Below are 21,292 nucleotides of genomic sequence, written 5' to 3' on the forward strand. Positions count from 1 at the left end.
CCCCCCCCCTCTCTCTCTCTTATGCAAAAAAAAAAAAGAAGTTTCTGATTAAAACTTTTCTCCTTGCTCTTTTCCACTTTCTATCTCTAGATGAAATTCTAGCCACAACCATCCAGGGTGTACAAGATGATGTTGAAGCTGTTGTTAAGGCTGCAAAGAAAGCCTTTACTTCATGGAGCACCCTGTCACCCCATACAAGAGCTCGTTATCTCTACAGGTAAGACAAAGCCCAACTCTATCTTCCCAGGACTACTGTTGTTATCGTTGCTACTTAACCCAGAATTGATCATAACTCTGATTTACCTGATCTGTGATGAGACAATCCAGTCATGACCATCCAATCTTGTATTTTTCTTTGAAGATTGTAAGGTGTTATTTAATGGGTAGGGGTGTATGGCTGCTATTTCTAGCCTGTTGTATGGGTATGAATCTGTGTGTTTCATTGTGTGTGCTTTTATGCATATCATGCAGTGTCTGAGGGCACTTTTGTGGGTGTCCTATTGTGTAAATCTGGTCTTCTGTGTGGCTGTAGTTTAACCCTTTCATTACCAACCTGGCTGAAACCGACTCTGGCTCTCAATACAAATGTCTTGTTTTCAAAGGTTCTGAATTAAAATCTTCCATCAAACCTTAGTCACAATTTATGTTCCTAACACTAGCTTAATGATAACTAAGTTATTTTACTAAATTCTTTGTTATATTTAAAATTAATTGAAAGAAACACAGAGCATCTCGACAGAAATATGGTAACAAAAGTGTTAATGGGGGTGATTATAGTTTGTGTATGCTTTTGAGGTTGGCATCCTGTGCCTTTGTCCTTCTCGGTGTAGTTATGTGAATGTTGTTTTACAAATGTCAAACCATCCAAGTTTTATGCATTTTCATGGTTGCAATTGTTTGTTCTGATAAAACTTTTTATTTTCATTTCAGTATTGCAAGAAACATTCAGAAGCACCAGAAGTTGTTGGCGGTGCTGGAGAGCATGGATAATGGTAAACCATTCCGAGAGACTCGTGACTATGATATTCCAACAGTTATAAACCACGTCTACCATCATGCTGGATGGGCTCAGCTGATGGACACCGAAATGAGGGGCTGGAAACCACTTGGTAAGGAACGTTATGAAAGTTCTTCTCTTTCAACTTTTGTAAATTCATTATTCAGGGCCAATTAATTTCGATACAAATACCTTTTCCTGCAGGTGTTGTCGTGGGCATTGTACCATGGAATTTTCCACTGATGATCCTCATGTGGAAAGTATGTCCTGCCCTGGCAATGGGTAACACAGTCATCTTAAAACCAGCATCTTACACCCGGCTCAGCTGCCTCCTACTGGCTGAGATCTTTGCCCAGGCTGGGTTGCCTGCAGGTGTATTCAATGTTGTCACTGGCAACGGAGCATTTGGCAGCCGTTTAGCAGAACATATTGATGTTAACAAAGTAGCTTTCACTGGATCCACTGGCGTAAGCAACCAACCTTTTTGTTTTGTTTGTTCTAAGTTAATTTACATTTCAAATATCAGCTTAAAAAATGACAATTATTTTACTAAATCCTTCATTATTTGTTGGAGTTGATCTCTAACTGTGGAGGGAACCTGTGGAAGAAGCAGACCCTGGAAGACATGGGATGAGGTGGTGAAGCACGACCTTCAAACATTAGGCCTCACTAAGAGGATGACAAGTGGCTGAGACCTTTGGCGATTTGCTGTGCTTGATTAATGTTTCTTAATTAATGTTTCAAACATCAGCTTCATAATGAGTGATTTTAGTAAATTTTTCATCATTTTCAAAATTAATTGAAATGAAGGCAGCAAAAGTGTTAAACTTTAGTGTTAAATTTATTAATTGGTTTCTTTCTTTCTCTCTTTCTAGGTTGGTCAGAAGCTGCGTCAATTGACCGCTGGAAGTGGCAAAAAGTTGTCACTGGAATTGGGAGGAAAATCTCCAGTGATAGTCTTTGAAAATGCTGACCTTGACAGTGCTGTGGAAGGTATAGTTGATGCCATATGGTTTAATCAGGGACAGGTAAGTGTCAATCTCTCTGTCTGTGCTCTTTATTTCGAGGTTAGGTGTAAGCATTTTATAAATTCACTGTAAAGATCCTTTCTAGATGTAAAAATATTGTAAAATACTCTCTGAAGATGAGGTGTTTGCATACATTTTTAAACAACATCCTCTCTACACATGTGTCTACTTTTCCATGTTTGCATGGGTCAGACAGAATTCGTTGAAGCAGATTTTCTCTGACTGGATGCTCTTCCTGTCACTAAATCTCACCTGTTTCTAAGTAACATGGTATTTCCCCATAGTCAGACATGTTTTCCATGATTTGAAGTGTTGATTCCTCTCTTGGTAAATTGTTCAATCACTCTGTTGACTGTGGCAAGAGGAATCTCAAGATTCTGTGCAATCTTATGCTGTCTAAGTCCACCTTCAGATTTACTCACAATATGCCCTCTTTGCTTCTGGTGTTCATGGCATGGCTTGTTGCTATAAACAATTAATATACTCATCATTTTACTCACCATTTTACTCACCATTTTACTCATACATTGCAATACTTCAAACAAATTTTCTAACAATCAGTATACTGTAATCTGAAATGAAAACCGAATCGTATAACATATATTATGAAGCAGCAGGGGTCTGATGTAATTGACTTAAATTGCTGGCCTTGTGCCAAAATTCGAAACTGATAATATTGTTTAGCTTAGATTTCCTTTCCTTAACTGTGGTTCTGTCTTCAGGTCTGCTGTGCCGGATCAAAGCTTCTTGTGCAAGAACCCATTTATGAAGAAATGATCAGCAGACTTAAGAAGCGGTTGGATTGTTTTCGGATAGGCTCTGGCCAGGACAAAGCCATAGATATGGGTGCCATTGTGAATGAGAGTCAAAGAAAAACTATTGATTCTTTTGTTGAAGAAGCAAGAAACGAAGGAGCCACGGTAAGTTTCGTGTTCCTGTTTCTCCCAGTTCCTTTATTCAGGACCATCAAAATATGCCTGTCCCCAATGAAATGGTACACCACAAGGGGCATCAAACTGTTCTTTGGATTTTTTTTTTCTTTGTTCTGCCTTGGCCCTTTCTCTTGTACTTTTGCCTCTCATCTCCCAGCATCAAGTTGATCCCTTTGGGGTTCATAGTTTTGCAAAGTGCATGACAGCCTCGCTCATGCTGGAGGCTGTGACTGAGTGTTTTCAATTAATCATGGATTATCTCATAGCTTTGAGATTATGATGATGAAGATGAGATGGTTTATTTGTAGAATGAAATTATAGGGTAGATGGCAGATGCCAGATTTGGCCCCTTTGAACATAAAACAGGTGGAATATTTTGGCCAGATATGGCCGGTTGGAATGCTAAAGGGTTAATAACACTACTGGTCCTTTGTGAATGATGTTCCATGACATATTTGTTCAAGGCTGAGTTACACACACTCCCTTGTTGCTCCTAGCATCAGAAATGGAACCACCCTGTGATTTGTCCACTGTAAACCATTAACTAACAAAGGAATTGTTCCACACCATCCTCCTCCTCATCATTTAAAGTTTGTTTTCCTTGCTGGCATGAGTCGGAGAGTTTGACAGGATCCAGTGAACCACAAGGCTGCATTGTATTCCATGTCAAATTTGAGATGGTTTCTACAGCTGGATGCTTTTCCTGACACCAACCATTTTACAGAGTGCACTGCATATTATTTGTTGCACCAGCATTAGTGAGGTTGTCAAGTAATTTGCAACACAGGAAAGAACAAAGAAAAGGGAAATGACCTTTTGATTATGGTGGCAGCAGAAGGGGAGTATTTGAGGGAGTAGACAAATGATTTTACTGTTTGTCATAAAATACGTAAGTAAATAAATAACTGAATAAATTGTAATTTCTTGAGCCATTTATTTCATTGTTTTCCAAATTCGTGCAGGTGTATCAACCATCGTTGACGATGCCAAACAAAGGATGTTTCTACCTACCCACCTTAATTACAGATGTCCAGACTGTCTCTAGAGTTGTTGAAGAAGAGGTAATTTTCTAGCAGTCTTTTATTCTTTTACTGGTTTCAGCCATTGGATTGTGGCCATGCTGGAGCAGCTCTTCCAACAATTTCAGAGGATCTCATCAACCCACTTTGGTACCTATGCTAAGTTTCTGCTTTATACGTGAAGGGGCAAAACTCGATGCTGGTAACCCCCTGCAGAGACTCAGGTGCAACCATGTGCACACACACACAACAGGCTTCTTTCAGTTTTTGCCTACCAAATCTACTCTAACACTTTGGTCAGTTCGAGGCTATAGTAGAAGACACTTTCCCAAGATGCCATGCAGTGGGACTGAACCTAAATCCTTATGGTTGGAAAGCAAACTTCATAACCACTCATACATGTGTATGTGTGTGTGTATATATGTGTGTATATGTATGTATATATATGTATGTGTGTTAGTGTATATATGTATGCATATATGCGTGTATGTATCTCTCTCTCTGTATATATTTGTGTGTGTGTGTGTGTGTGTGTGTGTACTCTTATTTCTCTGTATATTTGTAATTCTCTTCTGTTACTACAGATCTTTGGTCCTGTGCTGGTAGCCATGTCTTTCCGTACAGCAAAAGAAGCCATCAAATTGGCCAACAACACAATATATGGTCTTGGAGCGAGTGTGTGGACAGAAACCTCAGCTCTTGGTTTAGAAGTGGCATCAGCCATCCATGCCGGAACCGTCTGGATCAACTGCCACAACGTGTTTGATGCGGCTGCTGGATTTGGAGGGTTTAAACAGAGTGGTTATGGACGCGATGGTGGGAAAGAGGTAAGTCTGAGGTAGGAATGGGGTGGGGGTTGTGGTGAAGAGGGAAGACTGGTGTAGAGGTGGTGGGGGAAAATTGTAGTGAGGTGATGATGTAGTCAGGTAGTGATGATGATGGATGATGTCATCTATTGCTAGAGAAGTAAGACTAGTTGTGCTGGTGGTGGTCTGATTGAACAGATCTGTGATCAAAGCTAATCTGGCCATGACCATCCTGTACAAGGAACCCAAGCCAACATTATCCAGCATGTATTTGTTTTAAAGACTGTGGAAATGTGATTTGTGGGAGATTTGGCTGCTTTTTCTAGCAGGTCATGCAACCCTGTAGAGCAGCAGTTATTTGATGCTTAGAAAGGTCTTGATTTTTATAATTAGGTATTATTAAGAAATGTATTGAAAAAACTTAAAATATTTTGTGTATTGAAGAAATATAAGCATCTGGACCCCTGTTGTGAACCATTGATGTAGGGGATTCTTTGTAGAAGGGGTGGGGTGTAGGTGGGGATGTTCCCCTTGGGAGCATCTTAGATTATAGGCTTGCTGGATAAGAGATGATTTGGTGCTTTTTAAACACATCAGCAGTAAGGAAGACACATTAAATAATATATTCCTAGATACACTGTGTCTGGATAAACAGCTTGTGAATGAGGTCTGAACTGGGCTGCTAAGCAATCGAAGGACACCTTAGATAATGTACTCTTAGATACATTGTGTCTGGATAAAAGATGAAGTAGTCACAACTAGAACACCTGTAATGAAAGGTCTGTTGGATCAGGGTTGACCGGGGGCGTCCTAAATACCACCATCATCATCCTCATCATTTAACATGCGTTTTCCATGCTGGCATGGGTTGGACAGTTTGACAGGAACTGGCAACGCTGGAGGACTGCACCAGGCTTCAGTCATCTATTTTGGTGTCTGGCGAGATGCCCTCTTTACAGAATGTACTGGATGCTTTTAATGTGGTGTCAGCACTATGTCTGAATAAAAGGGAGGATGGTCATTGCTGGGATCTTATTGACAACTGCACTGGTATGGTCATGTGATGTGTATGGGCGAGGACAGCTGTGTAAAGAAGTGCTGATCTCTGAGTGTGGAGGGAACCTGTGGAAGAGGTAGACCCAGTGAGACATGGAACGAAGTAGTGAAGCATGATCTTCGAACTTTGAGCCTTGCAGAGGCAATGACAAGTGACCAAGACCTTTGGTGATGTAATGTGCTTGAGAGCCTGGTGGCATGTAAAGAATACCTTTTGAGCGTTGGGCCTCACGGAGGCAAATGGCCATGACCGAGACCTTTGGCATTATGTCATGCTTGAGAAGACCCATCAAGCCGAGCAAAGTTGCCATCCTGGCAGATACCAGTATCATGCAAATTGGCACCCATGCCAGTGGCATGTAAAAGCAGCTTGGTGTCACACAAATGGCTCCCATGCCAGTGACATGCAAAAGCACCCATTACATTCTCGGAGTGGTTGGCATTAGGAAGGGCATCTAGCCATAGAAAACCATGCCAAATCAAACTGGATCCTGGTGCAGCCTTCCAGCATGCCAGCCCAGTCAAACTGTCCAACCCATGCCAGCATGGACAACTGACGTTAAATGATGATGATGATGGTTACTGGATAAGAGCTAACTTATGAAATCTTGTAGAAAATCCTTAAGTGAAGTCCCTTGTCTTGTAGGGTTTGTATGAGTATGTGCAACCATCTTGGATGAATAAACCAAAACATGAAAAAGTTGAAGTTGATATGAAGGCTTTTGGTTCTGCTGAATTCTCTCATTCTTTGCCAGGCAACCAAAGTGTGATTCCACCCAACACTGATCCTACAACAGCACCAAGGTATGAAGAAATTCTTTGAGAGAATGTCAAGCAATTCATTGTTGGAATGATGGAATTTGAAGCAAATCAGGTTAAAGATAAGAGTGTAAATATTAAGGATATGTCAGGGGTAAGGAGTTTGCTTCCCAACCACATGGTTCCTGGTTCAGTCCCATTGTGTGCCACATAAGGCAAGTGTCTTCTATAGCCCAAGGCTGACTAAAGCCTTGTGAATGGATTTGGTAACTGGAAACTGAAAGAAGCCTGTCATATATGTCTGTCTGTCTGTATGCGTTTGTGCCCCACCGCCAGTTGACAACTGGCATTGGTATGTCCCTGTAATTTATGGTTTGGCAAAAGAGACCTATAGATTAAGTACCAGGTTTTTTAAAAGAATAAATCCTGGGGTCAATTCCTTCAACTAAAATTCTTTAAGATAATGCTCCAGCATGGCTAGAGTCTAATGACTGAAACTAGTAAAAGATAAATAATAAAGAATAAAGTTTCTAAAATGGATAAAGAAATTTGAAGGATTGCTTTGGTCCTGTGGTAGAACATCTATCATGTCTGCAAAAGTTTTGGGTTCAAGCCCCCAGACAGCCTTTGATTTTTTTTTTTTTAAATCCAAAAGAGGGGTTTTTCAACCTAATATCTACACTCTTGCTTATAACTTTATCTGCTTCAAGACCTGACATGTCCAAGAAATAAAACAGTTCTGTACAAAGTTGAAGCTTGGAATTTGCAATATTATTTTTATTCCAGAGTTTACAATTGTTTCAGCAACTCCAAAGTGACTAATCCTGCATCATGTTTATAAACCTGTCTGTTTTATTATTTGTACTCAATGATGGAAAAGTAATTTGTAGGTTTTCAGTTTTTCTGTTCATTTGGGAAAGTTCCATACAGGAACATCTCCTTTCAATTCATTGAAGGTGAGTTGTGAGGGTTCATTGAGGGCAATTTAATCGGCCATTAAAAGTGGGTTTTAGGGGCCTTTTATCAGCCATTAAAGGTGAGTTGTGAGGGCCCTTTCTCTGACACATAAACATTGTTTTATTTCTTTGTTTATTAATTTATGTTTTTGTTCTCCTTTTAAAGCAAATATTCTTTTTATTTGTCTTCAGTGTTGACAGAACTTACAAGCTGTATTACGGAGGAGGTCAGAAGCGTCCAGATGGTCAGGCCTCTCGCACCATCTTCAGTGACTCAGGGAAAATGGTCGGTGTGGTTCCAGAGAGCAACCGCAAGGATGTCCGCAATGCTGTGGAAGCTGCACAGAAAGCTGCCCCTGGGTATTGTTCAGTTTTTGCCTTTTTATCTGCCTCGCTGCATCTAGGGTTGAGCAATATCTAAGTGATCTATCTGGTCTGGTGGAATTTCAGTCTTTTTGAGGGGAAGAAAATAAAGAACCATTAACTGGAAGGGTCAACAGATTGCCCTTCTTAGGGAGTTCTGAAGCCTTTAATTTCAGTGTCTTTAATGTTAATATTTTAATGTGTGTGTGTGTGTAATTGCTCATGAATACTCATGTTGGGTTTTCTTTCAGCTGGGCCAACAAGACCTCACGTCTACGCTCACAGATCATGTATTACATTGCCGAGAACCTGGGTGCTCGCTGTGATGAGAATGCTCAACTTTTACATGAAATGACAGGTCGAGAGATGAATGATTGTCTCAATGAAGTTCAGTTGTCCATAGAACGGTTGTTTCACTGGGCAGCCTACTGTGATAAATATGGTGGAACCGTGCAGGTAAGAATGTCAGCTTTGTTAAATATTAGAAATGTATTTGTTGGACCTGTTTATTGTGGTTGTTTTTGTTTTTTAGTCCCCTAAGTTGGCCCTGAATTTTAAAATTAGTTTACAGCTTAGTCAGAAGAGGAAGGACCAGTCTTGTTACCCTTTTCTGAAGCCCCTGAGATAAATGGTTTGGAAGTGGGGAGAGCATTATCCTTGGAGTGGAGATCCAATTTGTATTCTTGCAACTAAGCCGACCCATTACTATATTTAGTTTCAGCCCTTTTTGTTTTGAGTTCAACCTCACCAAAATCAGTTTTCTCTTTCATCCCTCCAGGGTCAATGGAATAGTGCTGGGATCAATGTAATTGACTAACAACCTCCTATAAAACTGTTAGCCTTGAGCCAAAATTTGAAACCATCACCATCATCATCAAGATCAAGGTGGCAGCATCGTTAGCATGCCGGACAAAATGCTTAGCAGCATTTCATTTGTCTTTATGTTCTGAGTTCAAATGCCATTCTTGGTTGACTTTGCCTTTCATCCTTTTGGGTCAATAAAATAAGGGCTAGTTGACTTACCCCTTCCCCCAAAATCGCTGGCCTTGTACCATAATTTGAAATCATTCTTCTTCTTCCAGGAAACTACTCTCTATGGTTTGACCGTTAAAATCCACCAAGCCGTTGGTGTTGTGGGAATTGCTTGCCCTGATGAGAATCCACTGCTTAGTTTTGTATCCCTGTTTGCTCCTGCTTTTGCCCGGGGTAATGTGACAGTCATTGTCCCAAGTGAGAAATATCCCCTGTCTGCTATGAACATGTACCAGGTAACCTGTCTTTACAATTTTATATATATTTATTCACTTTGGCTTCAAGAATTGGAATTTGCAGCTGTTTAATGAAGATGTGAGGTGTGGATTTTGTGGGGTGAAATGTTGAGGACTTAAGTGTGTGTGTGTGGAGGACTTTCATGAGAGGGTTGTGAAGGCTATTTTTACTGTGTTGGGGGCATCCTGAATGTCATGAGGGCTCTCTTGAGTATGTGGAGAAAGCAATTTTTGAATGGGCATTTAGGGCTTTCATAAGTGTGTGGTGAGGGCTTTTTTATGTCGTGATTTTTTTTTTTTAACCTTTTTTTGATCTCTTTCTACAGATATTTGACACATCAGACGTCCCTGCTGGAGTCATTAATTTGCTGTCTGGTAACAGAGACCATATTACCAAATACCTCACAGAGCACCACAACGTTCAAGCCATGTGGTATTTCGGAACTGCTGAAGGTTCAGCATTTGTTGAATTCACTTCAGCAATAAACTGCAAGAGAACCTTTGTGAATTATGGTCAGCCACGAGATTGGACTGACCCTGAGCAAGGCCATGGAGAAGAATTTCTTTACCATTCCATTCAATGCAAGAACATTTGGCTGCCAATGGGTGACATTTTTGCCAACTAAGGTCACACCTTGTACATGTTTGCTTCTTTAATGTTTTGATGCAGTTCCATTATAACAGAATATTTCAATCTTTTTTTGTGCCAATATTTGATACCAATTTGTCATCTTTTAGAATTGGTTTGATCCCAATTTGATAACCTGCCAAATTGGTAAGCTGTGAATTAGGTATCTAGTCAAATTGGTAAGATAGCAATTTGGTATGTTGTCAAGTTGGTAAGAAATCAGTTTGGTATCTTAGCAAATATAAATCCATGTTGACAAAGTCATGCAGATGACAGAGTTTCTGTTATTCTGATGGAAATTGTACTGAAGACTATTCAAAGTTTTGTTTAAAAAATCACTTTTTTTTTCCTGTTTTCTATTTGAGAGAATATAAACCATATTTTAGAATATAAAGTGTATTTTTGGAATATATTTTGAAAATAAAGTATATTTTTAAAATCTTCACAGACTTTTCCAATATATTCAGTCTCAACGCATAACACCTTGGGCAAATGTCTTCTGCCTTGGGAGCAGATTTTCCAGATGCCCATTGTGTATGCTTGCATGTGTGTATCATCATCATCATCATCATCATCATTTAAAATCTGTTTTCCATGCTGGGATGGGTTGGACAGTTTGACAGGAAGTAGAGGGCCACAATGCTGTGCCAAGCTCCAGCATCAAATCTGGGATATTTTCTATGGCCAGATGTCCTTCCTAAAACCAACCACCTTACAATGGTGCTTTTGTCTGTGCCACTGGCACAAGTGAATTTCCAGGTAAGTTGTAAGACAAGAACGAAAATGGCAGAGCCCTCAGGGGAGGGGTGGAGGCAGGTGGGAATTTGTCAAGTACTGAGAGGCTGAAGTATGGATAAAGGAACCAAGGTTAAGAGATGGTCTTGGCATTGCATGAGAAGTTGTTAGTAAGAGTTACCACCATCCAAATAGTGTTCCTCATTTCCAGGCTTTCATGGAAACATCCCCTGGCCCAGGGGGAAATATTACTTTACTTGGAAACGAGGCAGTGTTGGTTGGAAATATACATTTGAAGGCTATCAGAGATTAAATTGAAACTAAATGTAGCTAAAATGCAAATATTTTAACTGTATTTCACTCCAGAGTTGACTGGTTTGAATCCTGTCTGGTACATCCAGGAATAAGACATCCGATGATGAGCAAACATTAAAGTCAATCAAAAGTTAATGGAGAGTAAACAACATTTTTCTGTCTCCAAAGATGGGTTAAGTTCTTCTAAAAAAAATTAAAATCTTAACCCTTTAACTTTTAAACTGGCCATATCCAGTCCAAATATTCTACATGTTCTGTGTTCAAACCGGCTAGATCTGGCCTTTCACACCTACCCATAAATATTGTTCTAAAAATATACATTCACATCGTTGAAATCGTGGAAGTTATGAGATAATGCAGGATTAAATCAAAACAATAAGCATTACTTTTGACAGAATAATCTGAAAGCTAAAGGGTTAATAACATTTAATTAAGAAAACAGTCTTGGAAATAACGAGACAGTAAATTGCACCAACTTAGAGATGAATAAATACTTTAATATTTGGACATTGTTGTCTTTATTTTTTTTAATAGAAATTTCATAGAATTTTATTTAAAAATGTGTTTTTTTTGCAATCTGTTAAAGAGTCATTAAATGCTTCATATGAATAAAAATACAAACATACATTATATACACTAAAGCATACATACATATGTGTGTGCATGCATGTTTGTTTTATATGTATTTCAAGTCTCTCTCTCTCTTCATTGTACAGCCCTATTAGGTCAAAGCTTATTCCAGTCTCCGTGGTGGAGAAGAATCGTCCCAGAAGGGGACATCAGACCAGTGCAGGTTTAACCCTCCAGCAGTCTTAGGAACCTATTTTCAGATAGGTAGACCAAACCATTGCGAAACAAAGCATCTTGCTCAAGGGTATAATGTGCCACCTGATTCAAGTCAGCTTCTTGACCACACAGGCATGACTGTGCCTACATATGAGGGGGTACTGGAAAGTTCTTGGCTTTAAGAGTATCACGAAAGGCCTGGTTGGTGGCCCAACCGTATGAGTTCTTTTGCAGGGCTTAAAAAAACTGAAGGACCACTGCAAAAAGCGAGTGATTAACTGATCCTTCTGTATTTTCTTTTAACTGAAGCTAGGAACTTTTCAGCACCCCTTCAGGTATATATATAATGACACGTGGCAGGAAGCTTGTCTATATTTTACTCGGTATGTGTGTGTATGTTTGCCCCTGTCCTGATGGTGGCATCTGTTTGCAATTCTCTCCAAATGCAGGTCCAGCCACTGAGCTGTTTGTTGTTCAAAGGCCAAGGGAAATGTTCTTTTCTTCTCTAGGCACAATTTTTGGGGAGGCAGCCAGTCGATTAGATCAACCCTAGTATGCAACTGGTACTTAATTTATCGACTCTGAAAAGATGAAAGGCAAAGTCGACCTCGGTGGAATTTGAACTCAGAACGTAAAGACAGATAAACTACCACTAAGCATTTCACTAAGCTGACGATTTCCCTTGTCCAGGTCACCACCTTGGACTTATAAACAGTACTGCAGCATTGAAGAGGCATTGCACCAGCATGGCCACAGTAAAGGTAGCAAAACAGATGAAAGAATATAAAATTCAGTACCCCCACTGCCCCTGTCTGTATATGGTACCATTCTAAGGCAGTGAGCTGGCAGAAACATTAGCATGCTGGGCAAAGTGCTTCATAGTATTTCGCCTGCCATTACGTTCTGAGTTCAAATTCTGCCGAGGTCGACTTTGCTTTTCATCCCTTCAGGGTTGATAAATTAAGTAGTAGTTGTGTACTGGGGTCGATCTAATCGACTGCCCACCCCTCTCCAAAAATTTCGGGCCTTCTGCATAGAGTAGAAAAGTATATGGTACCATTTCAATGACACGGGGTGACAGTGCTAAGCAGTGATATGTATAACTACAAACTCGTTATCGGTTCAAATCTGCTTGAGGAATATTTGGACCTGTAGACAAATAGGTGTAAATACACTTACTGCTGCTTCATGTAGAAATCTAGGCAAGCAGGGTTGCAATCACCACTGTGATAATGAAGATGAACAATGGTTTAAACTTTGGAGCCATTTATTTCTTACACACATGTTACAATGTGCGTTTTAGGGTGGAGTGAAAATAAAACATTGTGGACATTAAAAATGCCTGAGGGCTAAAATGTTGATATATTTGATTACTAGAAAAATGCTGAATTTTCGTTGAGATCAATCACGCTCAACCAGTCACTGAACGATGACAGGAATATCATAAGAGGGACCTGTTTTTTGTGTCAGTTCACAGAGCTGCTTTTTCAGTATCTGTTGCTGAAGGGGAGATAACCACTCTGAAATGCAGGCATTCCACAGTCTGGATAAGCGATGCTGTGGGCTGACTCAGTGTATTTTACACCTATATGTCTACAGCGAGAAATTTTCTCCATGACAAAACAGTTTCAAGCATATTGAACTGGTAACAATTTTGTATTTCAAAAACAACAATACTTCAAAGTTAATTCCCACCACCACCCTCTCCAAAACTAAATATTCTTTGGAAACGATGTGAAAGTAAAATTCTAAGGGTCAGAGGTCGGATGATTAACGAATTTCAAGATTAATTACAGTATTTTATGGCATAAACGACACAGGGACATATCTGGGGAAAAAAATTGGGTTTTTACACAGACTAGAACCTCAAATTAACAACAGACTGGAGGCTGGTAATCAATATATTATTTAGCTACATCTGGATGCGTATAGGTTCATTTGTGATATGCTCATCTATTGTTTATAACAAAAAAAAAAAGAAAAGAGGGAAGAAAAAAGGAAGCTGCATGTATAATACATAACTTAGAAGCAGAGCTACAGATGTACCAACACACACGAGATTGAGACATGGCTGACTTCATGCACTTCTCATGAGGAATTCTGGGAGGAGCTTCGTGAGACCACTGCTGAGACGCTTCCAAAAAAAGAAAAGCCATTGGAAAACCGATTATAGCAGTGACTCGATCTAAGAATATCTGAAGAAGGAATTGTATTCCGAAATATCATCGGACTATGGATAACTAAGTTACAACAGGTATATAGTCCATGTTTTTGTATTATAGTGCATTGTTGTACCATTCAAAACTTTTTACTCTTTACAAACAATACACAATGCTTCAAGCGAACTACAATACTCTCTTATATATATATATATATATATATATATATATATATATATATATATATACATACATACATAATAATTGACCCTTTTTGTCTATGCAGACGGTCAGTTTAGCTTAGAGGTCACTTAAGCAAACATATCAGGGGCTCCTTTTCTTGCAGCTTCTTTCATTTAGGCTCAGATTACTGAATGCATTCAGCATTCTGAGCCTGAGTGAGACAGGCTTCTGCAAGAAGCCTGAGAAACCTTAAGTCACATGAAACCAAATCAAAACGTTTTAATTAATGATACATGTAACTCTTACTAAATGTGTTGAGCGCATTCTTTTTCTCTCATTTGTCCACTCACTCATATATGTGTGTGTGTGTGTCTTCATATCTGTGTTTGTCCCCCCACCACCATTTGACAACTGGTGTTGCTGTGTTAATGACCCTGTAACTCAAGGGTTCGGGAAAAGTAGCTGATGAAATAAGTACCAGCCTTGAAAAAAATAAATAAGTCCTGGGGTCAATCCATTTGACTAAAATTCTTCAAGGTGCTGCTCCAGCATGGCCACAGTCTAATGACTGAAACACGCAAAAGATAAAAAATAACAGATGAAGATTACAACTGAACATAAAGAAATTACGATAATGAAAATAGCCTCCATGATTATGGGGTCAAAACTTAGCTTCAGAGGCCTAACTTTGCACATAGGCCCTGGGGTGAGTTTCTTTTTAAACAGTTTTTTGCGGGAAAAAATAGTCTTGAGATTATCTCAACAGATTTTCTATAAAAATTATAGACAGCACTGATTCGTTATGACATTTCATATCCGAATACGTTTAATGTAAACAACAATGCGATGAAAGATAGAAAAATAGGTAATGGGTGTATATGCACATTTCAGGAGTTTTTGCACTTTCATCAGCTCCTATCTAACCTATTAACCATCCATGAACTCATCCCTTTATATAACCACTAAATATAGCAATGTAACATTATTGGAAAAACCAATTTTACAGATTAAAAACATTCTGGGCTGCTGGTACATACATGTTACTTACTTGTAGGGACACCGTATTTTGTTATATAACCATAACATACTACAAAGTATATTAAATGCTTTTATAAGTCAGTACTGTGTTCTTCTGTGTTAGCAGTGCTATTAAATCACATATTAAGGTTATCTCTACAGATTTTCTATACAGATTACAGCCAGCACTGATTTGTTATGTCATTTCGTATCTGAATACATCTAACGTAGCACTGCTAACACAGAAGAACACCATACTGACTCATAAAAACGTTTGATATACATTGTGGTATATTATGGTTGAATAACGAAATATGGTGTCCCTACAAGTCATTAATATTTACATATAAGCTTCCAGGAATATGTTCAATATGTAAAATTGATACATCCGATCATGTTTCACTGCTATATTTAGTAGTTATGTAAGCAACGAGTTCATGGATGGTTAATCGGTTGGATGGGAGCTGATGAAGAAGCAAACACTCCAGAAATATGAATATACGCCCATTACCCATTTTCATCATCAATCTCATTGTTATTTTACATCAGGTGTCTTTGATACGAAATCAGTACTGGTTATAATTTCTATACAAAATCTGTAGAGATAACCTTAATATGTGATTTAATAGCACTGCTAACACAGAAGAACACCGTATTGACTCATAAAAACGTTTGATATACTTTGTGGTATATTATGGTTGTACAACGAAATATGGTGCCCCTAGTGTGTCTTAGATGCCATCAAATATGGTAGATACCATCAAGTTCCCCTCCCAGTCTCTCTCTCTCTCTCTTTCTCTCAGCACAACATGAGAACTCTTATTCATATATTGTATCAAGCAAACCTGATTTCTCAGACAATAAAAACATATTATAGTAGTAACTGTTCTTCCTTGACAACAACTGCTGTGGTGGTCCAAATTCCACATTTACTCCATTTTCCATCACAAGAATTCTAAAGAGAGAAACAGAATGAGAAATTAAATAAAGTAAAATTTTAATCTATACTTGTTTATTTTTTAAATAATTTCTAATTACAGCTCAGGATCATAAGATATGGGTTCAACTGTCACAAAGTACTCCACTATGTGTGAGTGAGTGTGTGTAGTTGTATGCGTTTCTGTGTGTGTATGTTTATATATGTCTGTGTTTGTGTGTATGTGTGTGTATGTATGTATTTGTGTGTACGTTTATGTGTGCATGTGTTTGTGTATGTGTATGTGCTTGCATATGTGAGTGTGTTTGTGTATGTATCTAAGCGTGTGTTCAGTGGTGGCTCGTAGAGAAAATTAGTTGGGGTTCTGCTTCAGAAAATTTTTAACCGTTGTTTTAATATTGTATAAAAGGAAACAAACATATAAAAAGAATATTTATGCATAAACTTGATCGGTTCGCATTTTAGCCACTGCCGGGGAGCGTGTTTAATTTGTTCACTGAACACTGCTGCAAATTCTCCCTTGTTTTTCAAAAATCCCCACTGAATCACATATATGTATTTATATATGAGGTATGTATGTGCATGTGTATGTATGTATGTATATGTGTGTATGTACACTTACTTGTCATAGTTCTGCACAATGTCCAGTTTGTGTGCAATACACAATATGGTGCTGTCCTGGAAGTTCTGCTCTATAATCTTCATAATCTGTTTACTCTTCTTCTGTGACACGCTGGCCGTTGCTTCATCAAGGATGACCACTTTGGATTTCTTTAGCAGACATTTTGTAAGATATATCAACTGCTTCATACCAGAACTAGACAAATAAAAGACATACGCATAAATTATACACACACACACAAAGACATATAAAAATATACAGAGGTAGCTATAACAAACAGGAAGTTGGAAAATGGTATTGGTATGATTTATTCACCATTGTAAATAACAAAAATTGAGAATAAATAATACTAATAAATTTTACAACTTCCAGCTTTGTTATATATATATGAAGGTGCGTGGCTTAGTGGTTAGGGCATTCGGCTCACGATCGTAAGGTTCTGGTGATAACAATGATAGTGATGGTGATAATAGTGATGATGATGGTGAAGTTGGTGATGAGTGATAATGATGATGATGATGGTAATTATGATGATGATAACCTCAGTATATAATAATTTATTGTGTTTTACCTGACTTCAGCATCATTAGAGTAATCCTTAGACAAATCTAAGTCAAGCTCAGTGATCCTCATTGCATCGCGGAGCTGTTCATCTGTAAACTTTCCGTAGGGGTCAAGGTTTGTGCGTAAAGTCCCCAAATATAATTCACAGTCCTGTCAATTGTACAACAACAAATAATTAAATAAAACAAACAAATACATCATCTTCATCAACATCATTATTATCATCATTGTTTCAATGTCCACTTCCTCATGCTTGCAGAGATCAGAAACGGTTTATTGAGGCAGATTTTCTATGGCCAGGCGCCCTTCCTGTTAACAACCTTCACTTGTTTCCAAGGAAGAATATGTTTCCCCATGACCAGACATATTTTTGTAGAAGATTGGACACAAAGGATACCACTAGATTAACCCTTTTGTTACCGTATTTCAGTTGAGATGCTCTCTGCCTCTTTCAATTAATTTTAAATATAACAAAGAATTTAGTAAAATAACTTAGTTATCATTAAGCTAGTGTTGGGAACATGAATCATGACTAAGGTTTGGTGGAAGATTTTAATTCAGAACTTTTGTAAACAAGACATTTGTACTACAAACCCAGAGGCGGTTTCAGTTGGGTTGGTATCAAAAGGGTTAAGGTAATCGTGTGATGCCAAGGCAAAGAGATGGCCCCTTACAGAGACTCATGGCTGCTGCCTTTTCTCTTCTCATTAAACTACAACATGCATTAGAACAACAAACAAACAAACAAAAAACACTCCTTAATTTTGTCTCTTGGTCCCATCCCTTTCTCCTGATCCACAAATATTTGGCCCCCTAAATGTGGATTGGTGCCTCCACCTGAAGAGACTATGATTCCAATAAATAAATAAACTACCTGAGGAAAAATCAGTAACTTTGAGCGGAGATCTTGTGGATCAGCTGCAAAGATGTTTTGTCCATCAATATTGAGTATACCATGGGGAGACTTGACCATTTGGGTTAGTGCCATTACTAGGGAAGATTTACCGGAACCAGATTTACCAATGATGCCAACCTAAAAAGAAACAGTCTCAAATTATTATTCAAATTTCAGATGTCTTGTCATATTATATTGTACTAATTAAAAAGGTTGTGTTTCAGTCCTTAAATAACTTTGGATCCTTTCTATGTAATGTTACCGTAATTTGTATAACAATGATATCACTGTTGTGTCGGTATTTTAAAGCTAAATGCATCCCATCTGTTGTTTTTTGTCATAAGCGACCCTCACTAGTTGTTACAATGGGTCAACAATGCAAGCAGTTTTCCCATCTTATATTATATAGGAGAAGCTGATTTCCATCTGTCTGTCTGTCACAAGATATATGTTAAAAAGAGGAAGAAGTGAAAGAGAGAAAGTTATCGTTGGGAGAGAAATACAGTGAGATAGAGTGTGTGCGTCAAAGATAGATAGATAGATAGATAGATAGATAGATAGATAGGTAATGTTATCACCATAGTAACTAACAAATTTTGATTAAAAACATGGGAAGTTTAAGTGCAAGTCTGTCAACACAACACAACATAGACTTCAAAAAAAAAAAGAACTTTTACTATACAGCAATATAGCTATCTTTTTGGTAGGGAGGGGAAGGGAAGGAGGAAGAGGGGAAGAAGGACAAAGAGGAGAAAAGGAAGAGGTGGAGAAAAGGAAAGAGGAGGAGGAGGAGAGGAAGAGAATAAGGAAGATGAGAAAAAGGAAGAGGAGACAAAGGAAAGGGAGAAAAAAGAAGAGAAGGAGGAAAAGGAAGATAAAAAAGAAAAGGAGAAAAAGGAAGATAAAAAGGAAAAGGAGAAAAAGGAAGAGGAGAAAACAATAGCAACAAAAATGCTGATAGAGAAACACATGCAATAAGATAAAGTGGAGAAGTGAAGATTGAACCTTTTCTCCAGGTTTTATAAGGAGGTCGACTCCAGTCAAACAACAGGTGTTTTCACTCTCATATTTAGCAGAGAAATCAAGGAATTCTATTTCACCCTTTTCTGGCCAGTTTTCGGGAAGTTTCTTGAAAGGGTTCCCTTCAAAATCTATGTTCTGGAATAACAAAATAAAGATAATGAAGATGGTAATAAATAGACTTTCAAATTTTGGCACGTAGACCCTATCTGGAATAAGAATGAACCTGAGTCTAATAAATAGTAAAATTAATATTAATAATAATTTCAAATTTTAGCACAAGACCATCAAATTCAGAGGAGGGGACAAACCCATTACATTGACCCCCCACCACTCAACCAATACTTATTCTATTGACCCCAAAAGGGGATGAAAGGCAAAGTCGACCTCAGCAGAATTTGAACTCAGAACATAAAGACATGAAATGCCTCTAAGCATCGAGCTGAGTGTGTGAGTGACTCTGCCAGCTCACCACCTCCCCTTCGCTGTCATCAAAACCATAATGGTAATTAAGGAATATGGAATGAAGGGTGATTTAATCAACAAACCTCTCTCCCACTAAATTTCTAGTCTTGTGCCCTCAGCTGGACACAATTATTATTATTATTATTATTATTATTATTATTATTATTATTATTATTATTATTATTATTATTGTTATTATTATTATTATTATTATTATTATTATTATTATTATTATTACCAGTCCCTAAGACGGCAAGCTGGCTGAAACGTTGGTACGCTGGGTGAATTGCTTCGCAGTATTTTGCCTATCCTTACATTCTGAGTTCAAATTCCGCAAAGGGTGATTTTGCCTTTCATCCTTTCGGGGTCGATAAATTTCATCCATCTTTATGTTCTAAGGTCAAATTCAGCCAAGGTTGACTTAGCCTTTCTTCCTTTTGGGGTTCAATAAAAATAATTACCAGTTTTCACACTGCAGTCAGTGTAACTGACTTATCACTTATCTGAAATTGCTGGCCTTGTTCCAAAATTTGAAACCATTATTACTGGTTCTTATATAAGCTGAAGGACAGGGAAGGAGTGGAGGGGAGGTGGGTGTAGAGTTAATTGCAGGGAACCCCAATGTATAACTGGTATTTTTATTAATACTAGCACCATCACGCCAGGCGAAATGCTTAACAGTATTTCATCTGTCTTTAAGTTCTGAGTTCAAATTCTGTGAAGGTTGACTTTGCCTTTCATTCTTTCGGGGTCGATAAATTAAGTACCAGTTGCGTACTGGGGTTGATCTAATCAATTGCCCCCACCTCCCTCAAAATTTCGGGCCTTGTGCCTAGAGTAGAAAAGAAAAGAATACTACCACCATCACTACTGCTACTACTACTACCACTATCACTAGTGCCCCACTACTATCACCACCACCACATCACTACCACACAAACCACACCACCAGTTGATACCACCCATGCCATACTCACCTCCTTTTTGTGTCTCATGTGGCAGTTGATTTGCTGAACAGAGACTTTCATCACAGCGATGTGAGAGGTCATTCTGACAAACCAGTCCAGAGATTTGGATACCTGTAATGTATGAGGGACAGTCTTCAGTTTGGTTGATTAGTTATATACCTGTTGTTATTGTTATTTAGCTTTAGCATACATATAGACACACACATACACACATACATACATATAGACACACACACACACATACAGATGCACACAAACATACATACAGACACACACACATACATATATAGAATCTTTGAATGAAAGGAATGGAGTAGATAGTTATGCACTAAACTTGTTTCAAAAGGATCACCAAATGTATATTACATAACTTAAGTAGATATGTAATTAGTCAGTGTTCTTTCTCATTAAGTGTTAGTTACCTGCCAGTTAGAAGTGAATTCGAGAATTCATTAGAGTAAAGGATTTCCAACTGTGGCAAGTACCTGAAGAGCAAGAACATTAAATAATTACATAACACCTTAAAATTACATAACATGCATTCTGTGTACCTCTTGAAACACATGTAGTACATAACTACCTAGTTCATTCCTTTCATTCACTGATTTAGTTATCACATAATAAGCAAAATTTATGGTTGTATACTGGAGTTGTATAATAGCAGTCATTTCATTGGAATTTCTGTTTAATTTTGATATGGAACAAAGTGTACTGGAACCATGGATTAATTGATTATACCAGTGGTTCCCAACCTGTGGTCTGCAGACCCCTGCTGTTCCACAAAGGTAGTGCTAGGAGTTCATGAACTAAATTC

The 21,292-nt window shown here is 38.3% G+C and overlaps 2 protein-coding genes across 3 annotated transcripts in view; one reads left to right on the top strand and one right to left on the bottom strand.

Annotated features, from left to right (window-relative positions):
* The window catches only part of LOC106868785 (putative aldehyde dehydrogenase DhaS), an 18,597-nt gene extending 8,344 nt beyond the window's left edge, over positions 1-10,253 (top strand). The window contains exons 3-14 of one of the 2 annotated variants that reach the window (XM_014914202.2): positions 91-217; positions 931-1,109; positions 1,202-1,464; positions 1,873-2,025; positions 2,748-2,945; positions 3,920-4,018; positions 4,561-4,803; positions 6,485-6,642; positions 7,746-7,913; positions 8,168-8,372; positions 8,999-9,184; positions 9,511-10,253. In XM_014914202.2, the coding sequence (XP_014769688.1) occupies positions 91-217; positions 931-1,109; positions 1,202-1,464; positions 1,873-2,025; positions 2,748-2,945; positions 3,920-4,018; positions 4,561-4,803; positions 6,485-6,642; positions 7,746-7,913; positions 8,168-8,372; positions 8,999-9,184; positions 9,511-9,810 (2,279 nt within the window). In that variant the 3' untranslated portion in view covers positions 9,811-10,253. The other variant, XM_052975627.1, reaches the window with a different exon arrangement.
* Positions 10,254-11,338: 1,085 nt separating this feature from the next.
* Positions 11,339-21,292, bottom strand: part of LOC106868811 (ATP-binding cassette sub-family C member 2) — a 25,044-nt gene continuing 15,090 nt past the window's right edge. Inside the window, exons 14-19 of the mRNA XM_014914231.2 lie at positions 20,488-20,589; positions 19,031-19,183; positions 18,005-18,163; positions 17,138-17,280; positions 16,567-16,761; positions 11,339-15,962 (exon numbers count right to left, since the gene is read on the bottom strand). Of these exons, the coding sequence (XP_014769717.2) occupies positions 15,827-15,962; positions 16,567-16,761; positions 17,138-17,280; positions 18,005-18,163; positions 19,031-19,183; positions 20,488-20,589 (888 nt within the window). The 3' untranslated portion in view covers positions 11,339-15,826. The remainder of the gene's footprint in view (positions 15,963-16,566; positions 16,762-17,137; positions 17,281-18,004; positions 18,164-19,030; positions 19,184-20,487; positions 20,590-21,292) is intronic.

The sequence above is a fragment of the Octopus bimaculoides genome, chromosome 21 (genome assembly GCF_001194135.2).
Source record: "Octopus bimaculoides isolate UCB-OBI-ISO-001 chromosome 21, ASM119413v2, whole genome shotgun sequence".
In the NCBI taxonomy this organism is placed as follows: domain Eukaryota; kingdom Metazoa; phylum Mollusca; class Cephalopoda; order Octopoda; family Octopodidae; genus Octopus; species Octopus bimaculoides.